The following is a 13,301-nucleotide window of genomic DNA, read 5'->3' on the forward strand; positions in this document are numbered from 1 at the left end:
TTTCAAAATCAATTCAGAAGTTACGGCTATTTTTCATGTGTTCCTATCATATTTATTATGCAACTTAAAAATACTTTGACCTGACAAAGAACTATATCATTTAATCACACAAGAATACTCTTAATCTAAAATAACATATTTTACTAATCCTGCAGAATAACAAGGTTACACTGAGGATCTTCTGCTAGCCAAACTGCACAAATACGTATTAACGAAATTGCTATTTACTAGAAGTGATAAACTTTCAAATTGTGCTTTCACACTTAATTAACCGTTACAGAAAGCAACATGATACAGAAAGCAATGAAATCCCTGTCTATACAGACGGAAAATCTTGTGTGTTTTGGCATTTGTTCTGCATATGGGATTTTTTTTTTCTTAAAAAAAAACACCTTCAAGAAAAACCCCACAAAATTATTGCATATACCATATATATGTTATTTATTATAGAATGTACTTGTACTTTCCTCGCAGATGAATAAAATTCTAGCATTACATATATGTAAAGAAAAGGACAAAGATTTAAAGAACAGGATGGCCGGTACAATTACTTAACCAACTTCATACCTTCACTGTATGCATCCACTGCTGATAAGATCTTGAATTTCCTGAAATAGAAATGCAACATGTAACACAAGCAAACACACATTCAATATTTTAATGTTTCAACCCTCCTCATAATCTGCATAAAAAATTCCCTTAGAGGATTATTCATTAATTTCATTCTTTCCAGATAGACAAGAAATGTAAAGACAACAATATGTATACACTAAGAAAAAAACCTAGGTATCTCTTATTTCATGTTTTCTAATTTCTTTGTAAAAGCGTATCTTTTCACTGCACAGAGTTTTTAATTCCAACTGAGGTAGAAAGAGAAATTAAAACTACGATAAGGTAACATACTGCTAAAGGTCTAAAAAGAAAAACATCAACTTGAAGGAAAGAAAAGTATGATGTGAACTGACTCAATGACACGGACTGTAGATGGTACCATCCCAAGGAAAAAGAACAAGAGAAAAGTCTAAGCATTCCAGCATAACTATATACTCCTGTGCAGTAAAAATCCTTTTTAATTATTAACTGTATCTACTTTCTTTCACAGAGGAAAACCTCTAAAAGGCAAGTGAGAGCTACCGGCTTCTGCAGGACTACTGAGGATTATTGTGCCACTAAGCTGGCCATGAAGGGATAGGGTTAAACTCTACCGAGCACTTGATGAAGAAAAGAACACTACTTCCCAAAGGTGCTTCAGCTGAACACCAAACATTGGGTCCCTGATCCCTCAGAAAGTTTTGGAGTACATCAGTACTCTGGTACTGTGAGCTGTTACTAACCCCAGACAAGACACTCACATTGACAAGAATGCTGAAGTTTCAAACAGAGTTTATCCATTTTGAAAGGACCATACGGATATATCCTTGACATTACAGACTTTTAACAGGAGTTCTCAAAACTTCTTAAGCTTTGCAATGATCAATTAAGTCAGGCCTGGGTGGAATCACTGCATTGGCTAGTGGAAAGCCAAAGCATTCTCCTAGAACATGGCTGAGAATTAACTGTATTGTTGTAAAAGTTATTCCCAAGTTTCTTAATTAAGTGAAAAAAATGAGCTGTTTATACTCATGTCAGGCACTTTCACCCATTCCACTAAATTCTTTACAAGTAATTTTGAGACAGTCAGACTCTCAGGAATGATGGCACAGGTGAAAGCAATGCTCACTTAGAAAGAACAGAACCTGATGATCATTACTATCCTACCTCCAGTAAGAATTTCAAAGAGCAGTCTGAAGCAAAAATGACATTTTTCACTTCTTCAACCTGGCTCCCTGGAACTACCAGAGAAGGTAGCATGCAAATAACATGTAATAGGGTGAAATTTAACCACTGCTTGTGTGTTAATGAAAATTCAGTGAACCATAAGTACTTTCTCTAACATGGTTTTTCATTACTTCAAATTCTTATCAACAACATTCATGTATCATCTGGCTTGTGGTGTCCTTAGCAGTGACTCTTTCCACATGTGAGCTTTCTCTGTCACAGCCTGTGACTTAAGCAATTACTAAAGACAGTAAATGAGATCACAGAAAATCATCAAGAAATTTAACTGTCTTGCAGTTGTGTAGAGAGAATTCAGAGAAGGCAATAAAGAGAACAGATATTCATCTACAGAAAAGGCCACGTTAACACTGCATATGCTCAGCTAGAGCTGAGTTTCCTGAAACTCCAGCAAGAAAACGCTGACTCCTTTAAATAAATTATTATTAAAAGATAGGTTCAGAGGTTTACACTTTTTCAATTTTCCTTACACTAGCACCATTGATACTAGACCAACTCAAAAAACCGACTGCTCTAGTAAAATTAACATGATTACAAATTACTTTAATGGATATATTCTACAAAAAATCCATGTGCTAAGCCAATTAATCATCACTACATTCTTGTCTTGAAAGTTACACAAAACTCTTGAGAATTAATACTTCCACAGAACAATGCATATAACAGAAAATAAAATTTTAAGTATAAAGTGCAAATTGTAATGAAAACAGCTGACAAATTTCTTTTCCCATACAGTCACAGGGAAATAAGTTTTGACCACTTTAGTGGGAAAAAAAAAATCATAAAGAATAATGAAATCTAAGTTTTATTCTCCAATTTCCAGTTTACATTTCCATGCTCGTTTAGTTATGCTCACGTGTGTGGAGAAATGCAAATTAAAAAAGACAATTATCTAAAGAAACATTTACCATTTGATTCAAGAATTTCTAAATTATACTCTCTATAGCTAAGGATATGTTCACCTGTCCTTTTAACAGCTTGCAGCTTATGCTAACTTTCTGTGACTTTTCTGAAGGCTGGGTTTCACCTGGTTTTTTTTAAAACCTTGGGCTTCCTGGTAAAGTTGATGGGAGTTAACTCTGCAAAGAGATCATAGTTCTATCCCATTAGCGTCACAAAATGTCACCTTCAATTGCATACATATTGTTAGCCCTGCACTTCATAACGATAATGAGACAGCAGTTATGTAAATACTGAATATGTGCCCTAAGCAATTTGTCCACAACCTGGCAATATACAGCTTGTCTGACTTGAAAAGTAAGCACGCAGCGCAATCTAACCGAGAACTGCTAGCGAAGCTGAGTATTCCCTCCTGAGCAGAGCCAGGTGAGATGTGGTTCACAGGCTGCCAGCACGCAGTCAAGAAACAAGCTTTATCTAACTTCTCTTGCAGTTTTATTGCAGCCTCCTGACCCCCTAACTGCAGTCAGCAAATGAACTCCGAATACTGACATCGCCTATCTGAATAATGGATGCTCAATGCCTAAAATCTGTTTACAGAGAAGCAAAAGTTACCCTAGAAAGGTAGAAAAGACGTAAATCTCTGTATAACTAACCACACTTTAATCAGGAAAAAAAAATAATTATGTGCTAGATCATAGCACAAGGCACAGAGGGCAGGAAAAGGCAGTGAAAATCTTGAACAAAAGGATTTATGTACTCTGAGCATAGAAAAGGTATTTTGCAGAAGATGAAGATGGCTCTGCACCACTCAATGATTTCTTCGTGGCGGCCAAACCTTTCCTCTGCAAATATGCCCATTTAAGGGTAGTCTTGCAAAGCAAGACCGCATAAAGATGTCATATGCAACTCAGCGGATTTGCTCAAATCACACAACCTCCATTAATTGAGAAAGCTTTAAAGACCATAAAACAGTACTTGTGCTGTCATGCACGTTTTGATCCAATATTTTGATAGCAAATATGATACCTCAAATAATAATATAGTTGTAATAAATGTCTAACAGGAAAGCAATCAATAATTCTGTAATATTCAGCAATGGATTCAGCACACACCCTTCTATACGGGTTAACTTTCTAAGCTAGCGAATGTGAATAGTATTATAACAACTGTCAGTGAACATAACTGAGGGAAACAACACAAGAAATAGTATTTTTATTTATGAAGAAGGTAAACTTTCAATGTTCCTTCTGAGAGGATATACAAATGTTGAATTTTTTCCCTCTTTTTTAGAGTAACACATTTCTAGTAGAAAGCAAATTTCTCTAAAAACTAAGGAAATCAGTCCGATTTCTGCACTGCAGAAATAATCAGATGTGAAAAAAGTTCGAAGTGTTTATGGAAAACATAACTATCTAGAAAGAGTTCAGCAGCACAAATTTCAAAATTATTTTTAAAATATTGTTTACATATAAAGTATCACATTACATAAATATGCAGTTGAAAATTTAAATAATACAGTGATATTTTATCATATATTGAAATCTAAGTATTATTTTACTGGATTAAAGCAACATATCTTCATTTAATATACTGATATAACGCAAGACATAATAGTGTATGTCCCAGTAGTGATTTGTTAAAGGCTAAAACCTTTCCAAGAATGAATGGATACAACGAAGCAGTAATAATAATGACTTCTAAAATTTACAAGACATTCTGAGAACATCATCATGAACAGCTCCTAAAGAAGCATTGTCAGTGAGTAAACTCAAATTAATTCTGTACCTCCACAAAAGCCTCCTGCTGTGATTTCTTCTTCAAAAACATCAGAGAATCCTCTTCCTGCATTTAATTTTGACAGCCGACCATCAATAAACTGAAAAAAAAAAGTCACACTGTTGACCCTTCTATTGCTATACAGAGTCGTAGTTTTCAGCATGAACATTAAAATGGAATACAGATGTTTAAGACAACATATGACTTACAGATAATATATTGCTTTTAAATGGATTTTGCAAGAGCAGCTGCAACAATAAGCAACAGAAATATCAGAGTATTTTACATGTATCAAATAAATTACATGTATTATGCAAAATTTATAAATACATTTGTAAAATTTTATAGTCAATGAAATTACACATCAGTTTGTTCAGAAATATTTTAGACAGCTTTCAAGCTTTTCTTGCTCTTCTAATGGCACGAAAATATATTAATTTATTTCCTTACAAATGGTAACTTTGGATTTGTAGTCACAATTGAATACAGATCACTGAGATGCTCCCTGATGTTCTGTTTTGAAATCATAAGTTTGCTTTGTATCATTAACAAAAGAACATAACAAATTTCCCTGTGGTATCCCATTCAGGGTATGCACTAGTGGGTCCAAAGTGGAACTCATCATGCACATAAAGCACCTTTAGAACAACTGGAAACCTTTCACCACACCCAGTTCAAAGGAACAACAGGCTATGATGTCTACTTGAGGTCCATTAAAAGTGTATGTGTTTTACATGAAGAACGACCCTATAAGAAGGACAGTACATGGAAGCGAAATTGTAGCAGAACCATCCCCACAGACACAGCAGAGGAAGGCTGTGGCTTGGTTTCAGAAATGGTGGTAGCAGAAGGTTGGATCTGACTGGCAGCGTGCTAACTGTCTCGAAGGACATTTCATTTAAGCATATGGGAATGTGATGCATGAAGTCCCAAAACAAAATGAGGTATGATGCCAAGGCAGACCCCTACAACCCTCTCCACCTGACAGAGCCCCATTCAGGGTTGACACCACTGTATTTTCAAGTTCCAATGCATCTTTTTGCCCTTTTCTTTTTTTAACCACTAACACTTGCATCTACAGATGCATATTGCAGTAGTGGTCCTTATGCAGAGGTTACAGCTGCACATGGATTTGCATCCACATATGAGTGTATATAGAAAGACTGAAATGATCCAAAAATGTCAAAAAAAGTCAAAGTAAGGTAACCAAGGATTAAACCTTTCAGAAGGAATGAATACATTCTGTTCAAGAGTTAACAGGCTTCAAAGTAGTACAATGAGCACATTCTTAAAGCTCTAAAATTCTTTCAAGAAGCAACTCCTCCCTTTTTGTTTTGAAAAGGCTAACTCAAGTCTGAGAGATAAAGCGAGAAAGCACTTTTCCAATTATACATGGTTCATCTTCTAACAAGAATTATGATTTATTCACTGGTAATAAACAGTACATAGGAACTAACCAAAATTAATTATTTGGCTATATCATATTTTACCACAGACTACCCAAACAGTGTCAGTGACAATCTGATGCTTGTCAATGAACAGACTAGGGACATGAAACAAATTACTTTCTCAGAGCACAAAAATTCCAGCAGCAAGAACAATGCAAGCATGCAGATAATAATTTCTTTCTATTTCTTGTCTAAATTCCTTCTTTTTTTTTTTTTTTTTTCATTTTACTCCAAGTTGGCTTTTTTCCAAGTAGGTTGGTTCATGGTCAGACCACTATGGGATCACTGGATTATTTCATAGTAAGAAAAAGAGATAAGAGCATCTTTAGCTACTGCTGTGAAAAAAAAAAACACAAACACACCACCCCTGCCTCCCATCCCCAGCCTTTGAACTGTAAGACATTATCTCTTTTGGGAAAGTTATGAATTCATTCCATACTATAAACTAACATAAGATTTATGGCCATACTCAACATTTGGTAAAATTTTGTCAACAGAAGGTTGAGACACTGACTGAATTTTAGTTTTTAGAGGATCATTCCAATGAAGTATTTAATGTAAATACTGACAACGAACTGTTGGCAAAAAGATATAGGAGACATTATTTAAAGGAAATGATAAGTGTTAGTAGTGGTAGTAGCAGTTACTACTTTTGAGTAATTCACTGTTAATGGTTGCCCTTAAATTGTAACATGAAAAGAACAGCACGTGAAATTATACATACACTTTACGGTTTACTCCTCTCATTTTTTAAACCCACACTCCCTCAAAAAATCTGGGCTGCTATTTCAAGAAATGCATTCACTTTGAGATCCAGAGAGCCCTTGGTTGACTACTGTTTTCAATGAAAAACTAGCAATTTCAGTGCTACTCTTGGATTTTAAAATGACTAAAGACAGAACTACCATAATCCTTAAATAATTTGAATTCTAAAAATGAAATATAGACCATATCCACTTCAGAAGATCTTGTAGCACAGGTGACAAAGGGTGGGGGGTGGGGGAGGAGCGATAATGTTTGCCAGTGAAACTCAGTCTATTTAGACAGGAGTAAAAATTCCAAGTCAATTCACTCATTATTAAAAGTTGGTAGAAGCAAAGAAAATATCATAAATGTGATTTCCACACAGTAACAGCTTGATAGCTTGCAAGAAGTGAGCTCAACTCATAAAGCTTGTAAATGAAATTTGAAATTACTAGTAATTTTCAAAGACTTATGATTTTTCAAGTCCCAATCCTGCATTCATTATTTATTTTTCTAGTTAGCATCTATCACCATTTTAGGAACAAATCCCCCCAAAAAATTGCAGATTATGTTACTTATACAATTACATTATTTAACAAGATAGTCTAGCATTAGGCTTCATGCTAGTTCTAAGACTGAATTAGTATTTTCCCTGGACACTCATCAGAACTATTCGACATATAAGATGCAACTATCAATTGCTTATATTTGCATCTTGAAATAAATATTAGCTACCTTCCCTGTTACCCTAGTTAAAGGGGAGCCTTTCTAAGGCTCAGAAAAAGCTAACAAAGAGTCAGCATACGTAACAATACACATATCGAAGATGTGGAAAAAAAAGCAGTGAAAAAAGAAGCAATGCAAGTAAACAGTTTAAGGGAACAAACATTTAATCTGAAGAAAAACTGTTATATACAGGATATTTAATCAGGAAATAAGAATATTTAATATATAAATAAATAGGGTTTTTTTAAAGACAATTATTTTTATATGATTAAATATCCTAACAGTTTAAGAATAATGATACCCAGGTTTTTTAAAATTAAACCTATTCAGGGCAGTAGACATCTTTAGAAAAAAAGTCAGCAAATTGTAGCAAATTGAACTTCAGACATCCCTATAGTTGTAATCCATATCAGGGTATTTCTCATAAATTACTTCTATGAATTCCTCGAAAAAGTATGTTTTGCATAAACAGTTTGGTGTATTCTGTTTCAGAGCAATAAAAAAATCCTTTCAACTTCCAAAAACGTGAAGTCATCAACCTGATTTAAAAGGCATCTCCATAATTTATAAGTCCAAAAGAATGGTTTGAGGCTAAAAGATAATCTAGGCATGGTCCCCACCAAAAATATCTTGTCTCAATTTTCAGCACAGACTATGATGCTAAATAAGAAAAAATACAAGTGTTAATGAGATACAGAAATGGACATTGTAATACCTGAGGAATAAAACTCAAGTCAAAAAAAACCCTAGATTCACCTCTGTTACACAATTCTAAGGAAACCAGCACATATATCGGGCAGTAAAAAAAAAAAATTCATGAGTCTATCAAGGCTGAAGTGAAGAATAACAGTACTATTACTTAAGAAACAAATGTTGTGATAAATGCTGCTTTGTGACTTTGCCCTTAACAATTTGATGAGGCTTACAAATAGATTTTTTTGGGGGAAAAAAAGGTAAATGAGTAAATGGAAAGATATAACATATGAGTTATCAAAACACTTGTTCTCACAGATTCTTTGACAATTAATTTTCTAAATAAAGGAAACGCAGTTTATCTATACCACAGAAAACTCTATTGCATGTATCTCAAAATACTAGTTTAGATGAAATAAAAGCAGAGTACCCAAACAGTACACCTGAACTTTAGGTTGGATGAGGACTGGTCCAAAAAGGAGACAGCAGCTTGAAATGAAAGGAAAAGTGTCAGGCTGGAAGTGTCACCAGTCATGGTATTTAAGAGTAAGTGTTGGGACTGATCCGCTTCACAGGTTAGTCAATGATTTTTGGTACAAAAGACTGGCACGCACTAATATATTTGAGATTATCATTAATAAAAAGCAGATCAATATGCACTACAAAGTAAAAAGAGATGATGTTGAAGAGGAACATAATCTGAATGGGAGTAACACAAAGAATGAATTCAGCAATTTATTCCAACGGAGATTTTCTGGTACTTTGGTGAAAAGATAACTACAACTTCCAAAATGAAGAGAGAGTTAAATTAGAGGAATTAACCTGTTTTAATGTAGTAGAGAGGGGGAGAAGATTAAAAACCTACAAATAAAAAAGAACAGAGGAAGGATTTTACAAAACGGCACAAATAAAGCTTATTTGTCAGTTATGGCAAAAAGGGTGCATTTAAAGTACTGTTTTCTGCTTGGTCTAGGTTTAAAGCTGCTTCTAAGAACTATTTTCTGCTTAAAAGGTTTTCCAGAACAGAATAAAATAAGGTTTAGTCTTTCTGAACGCAAACAACTTTGAAAACAGCTCATTTGTCAGTGGGAAAAACTGGAGAAGATGCAGCTGTGCTGAGGATTAGCTGCAAAAGTAGGAGTAACCTTCACAAAAGAAACTAGAATGATGAAAAAAACCTACTACTACTATTAAACCACAGACATCATCAAAACTGTTACTATTTCCAAATCCTCTAAAATATATTATTTCCTCTACTTGAAATAAAATTAAAACAAGCTATAAACAAACTGTAAACTGATTCTGTTTAATTGCACACATATTAAAATGTAATGGGTAAATACAGAGCCACACTGACAAGCCCATTCATTTCAGTGGAGTTAAACCTATTTTTTACAGCTGAAGATCTTGCTTTAGTAGTAGGAGCATGGACAATTTAGAAACATTGTTTGTAGGCAGCTTTCTATTAAGAAAGTCTCATGCTAGCTTATCGCACCGATACACAAAATGTAAACAACACTATTCACTCCGTTACTTCTTCCCATTTCAATCATATGTGCTGGATATTTCAAAAGGTTTCATATTTCTTCACTATTTTATAGTTTTATTTACATTTTATTATTGTATGAAATAAATCACAATAAAATTAAAGGAGACCGATTCTATGATCAGTATTTCCTTAACTTTTAGACAATTAGGAGAAATATTTTCACAGCACTTCTACAAACTATCATCCGTGCATAAATCTTTACTTTAGACACTAGCCTCTGATTAACATCAAATGTTTTTTTGAGAATTAGAAGATTCTACATATAATGAATTTCCCTTATCTATCAAGGTAGTATATCTTCAAAGAAGTCCACCAGATTATTTAAACGTGAACTCCCATGCCTCAATCATTTCAGATATTTGCAGGTAAATATATACTTTTATGAGTCTTCTAATTTCATTCAGATTTCCCTTGATTTTCCTAAAAATCTAGTAATGTAATAAGTTTCTTAACACTCTTTTGATGCAGTGAGGTCATGTGATGAGAGGGAGAAAAAAGAGTTACAGAATAAAATCAAAGAAAAAAATTCATTTCAACAACTGTAATAAAACTATTACTGAGCTGTGCCAGACATTGAACCATTTGTTCTCTATTAGTTCAAAATTTGCATTAACAGATCAGCTAGAACATTCTTCAGCCCACCTCTATGGCTCGGGTTTGTAACATTCTCTGTGTGCATACTTCAAAAAGCCTAGCAAGGAAAACTGCAATTACAGCATGAATCCAGTTTTTAAATAAAACACCACTGAAGTCCAATTTGAGTAAGCATTATGTTGTTTAGGTTCTTTGGTCATGAGCCAAGACAGCTGAAAATGAAGTTCAACTATCAAGCTGGGAGATGTATGATTTTTCTTGTTTAGATGACTTCTTGACTAGATCTGAAGAGATGCTGCACTGGTTCTGCACCTTGGGGTCATTTTTTGTTGAGTTTCCCCATCATCATCACTTTTTTATTGATAACTGAAGATTTAAAAATACAACAAAACTGGGATGACTGTCTGTACACAAAGTACTTATTTGTACTTTGTCCCAGAGCTTCATACACTGATAGAAAGGAAAACATTTAAATATGGATATGTTTTAAGATAAAATAATTAAACATCAGCCATTTACTCTCACATACCTGTTTAAACAGTTGAAGATTAACAGCAGTTTCCAGGAACTGCTTAGTAGTACTGGAACGATGCTTCACAAAACTATTCTCACAGAAAGTTATAGGCTCTCCCTGAAAAATTCAAACAGAAAAAGTTAGCTGGTAACTAGAGTATACAAATATGCTAATTTATTTACAAATTTATTTATTTATTAATAGTCAATATATACAAATATTCCCTTTCAAGCAATCTTGATAAACATGCATCCAATTAAATAGACACAGACCCGAACAGAAAAAAAGCCCAAAATCTTCATACAATATTTAAATAGTTCTCAAAATACATGTTGCAATTGAATCTCTGGGTTATGAAGTCAGTCTGCAAAATATGCATTGCAAGGAAAAAGTAAAGTGGTTTACATTTGGTTCATGATGCCTTTATAGCACTCTTCATTAACAATTTCAAGTGGTTCAAATTTTGAGGAAGAGCAGGTCCACTGCTTCAAATAATTTAGCACGGGTTACGTTCAGGATTACTTTGCTTCCCTGCTATGCGAAACCAGCAATACTAGTAAACCAAAACGCTAATTCAGTCAAAAAAACATGTATCTGCACCAAATTATTTTTATATTTCTTCTACCAAAACATGAGAAGATTGATAAATATACTGCTGATTTAACAGGAAATTACTAAAATACACATCTATTTTATTTTTATACAAAAGCTACAAACTTTTTGGAACATTGTGATGGACAAAGTCTGAACAGATGAAATGAACATTAAATAAAATAAAATGTATTTGCCCAACATGGGAAAAGCGCACAGCCTATCAATACCAAAAACCCTTCACCAAAACACTTTGGTAATGAAAGAAGATAAACAAGTACTAACTGAAAATACAGTGTTTATTGAAAAAATTATTACTTAAAACAGCACTAATTTAAAAATAAAAAATAGTAATAAGATTATTTATAAACAATCAAATTGAGTCCTATGTTATGCCCTAATTTGATTTAAAATTTGCTATCTTCAGTATGCATAGACTACTGGACGTTTCTGATGAGCATTCTCTCCAATTCTGTTATTTTTGTCAACACTTTGTGATAAATACTTGAAGCTGTTTGACATAACTGGGTAAATAATACGTACATTACAAAGTTTGTGTAGTGATCAAGGCATGTGAACTGATCTAATCACAAAGCCAAAAGGCCTCTCACTCAAGTTTACAAAATCAAAATAATTACCAGGTTAGGAACAATTACCAAAGGTCTCAAAGACAGACAATTTGGAATCCAACAAAATGCCACACCTGAATCTACCATAGAACATTTTACTACCCAAAAGCTACATATACAGCGCAGTCTCACAACAGAATAAAAGACACCTCAGCCAATCAAAAGAAAAAAGATCAAAGATAGCTGCTATACTGATCTTCACAATAGCTCTAACTGTTAGCCACCTCAAAGACAAAATTATTCATGCCAACAATCACCACAGCTTTCTGCTCCTAACCCTGTTTAACTTTCACCACACACGCTACTTCACGCATTCTCCTATCACTCTGGCTGACTGCGCAGTTATGTGCTTCCAGAATATCACAAAGCATTCTCGGCATGTGACCTAGCTGAGTTTGGTGGAGTAGCTCTAAATCATTTTCAGCTGCTGTTTGTACCTTCCACTTTGTTTTTAAATGTTTCAAGCACAATCCAAGGAAATGTTGCAGTAAAAACATCGTGATGCCATTTTAAAATCCCATTCTTACACTGTCAAAAGCTTCCCCTTTTTTAAGTCTCTTTTTAAAGAGGTCCAATCCTACTCAGCAAAGCACTTAAGCTCATGTTTAACTTGTTTTTAAGTTTTACATTCTTACTTCTTTATGGAACCTCCGATTTTAGAAAAGAAATCTCACTGGAAGAGCTAGAAGCTATACATTTACCTAACACGATCCTTAGCTGCAACATGGTGATATGCAAACCCATCTCAGTACAACATGTAGCACTGTGTCAATCAAGTCTCCAGGAGAAGCACCCAAGTTACTCTACCTACTACTTATTCTGAGTCAACTGGTGAACACTGTACACATGCAGGACATTCTGGATCCGCCAAACAGCTTGAAATGCTTGCGGTACTTTAAATAGCACTGCCTTCCTGACCCACTTTGCATCAGCTATTCTTGAGCTCCTAAAGACTCTTGTCTTAAGAAGATGACCCCAAGCTACTTAGCAAATTCAAAGTGCATCAAAACGAATGGAATAGTCTCCAGTGAGACATGGTGGTACAAGACATAGTGTTCCTGAGGGCAGACTCTCTTCTCAGTTCTGCCATTCTTCCAAAAAATTTCAAGGCAGCAAATTATAACAACTCCTTATTTATATATATTTTTGGTAGTTGTTGTTAGACAAATAAACGATTTCTGGAAATACAGAGGCTTTGTGGGAGCGCAGAACTGACAAGATGATGGCTCATGACATACTGTAAAACATTAAATTTAGGACCAAAGAGAGAAAACAGTATTTTCAAAATATGCTATTTA

The 13,301-nt window shown here is 34.3% G+C and overlaps 1 protein-coding gene across 2 annotated transcripts in view; it reads right to left on the reverse strand.

Moving 5' to 3' along the window:
* DENND1B (DENN domain containing 1B) overlaps positions 1-13,301 on the reverse strand; it is a 158,791-nt gene that overhangs the window by 20,464 nt on the left and 125,026 nt on the right. For both annotated transcript variants that reach the window (XM_086617344.1, XM_086617343.1), the window contains exons 15-17: positions 10,799-10,900; positions 4,525-4,615; positions 568-608 (exon numbers count right to left, since the gene is read on the reverse strand). In XM_086617344.1, the coding sequence (XP_086473470.1) occupies positions 568-608; positions 4,525-4,615; positions 10,799-10,900 (234 nt within the window). The remainder of the gene's footprint in view (positions 1-567; positions 609-4,524; positions 4,616-10,798; positions 10,901-13,301) is intronic.

This window comes from Tauraco erythrolophus, chromosome 10 (assembly GCF_009769465.1).
Source record: "Tauraco erythrolophus isolate bTauEry1 chromosome 10, bTauEry1.pri, whole genome shotgun sequence".
NCBI lineage: Eukaryota > Metazoa > Chordata > Aves > Musophagiformes > Musophagidae > Tauraco > Tauraco erythrolophus.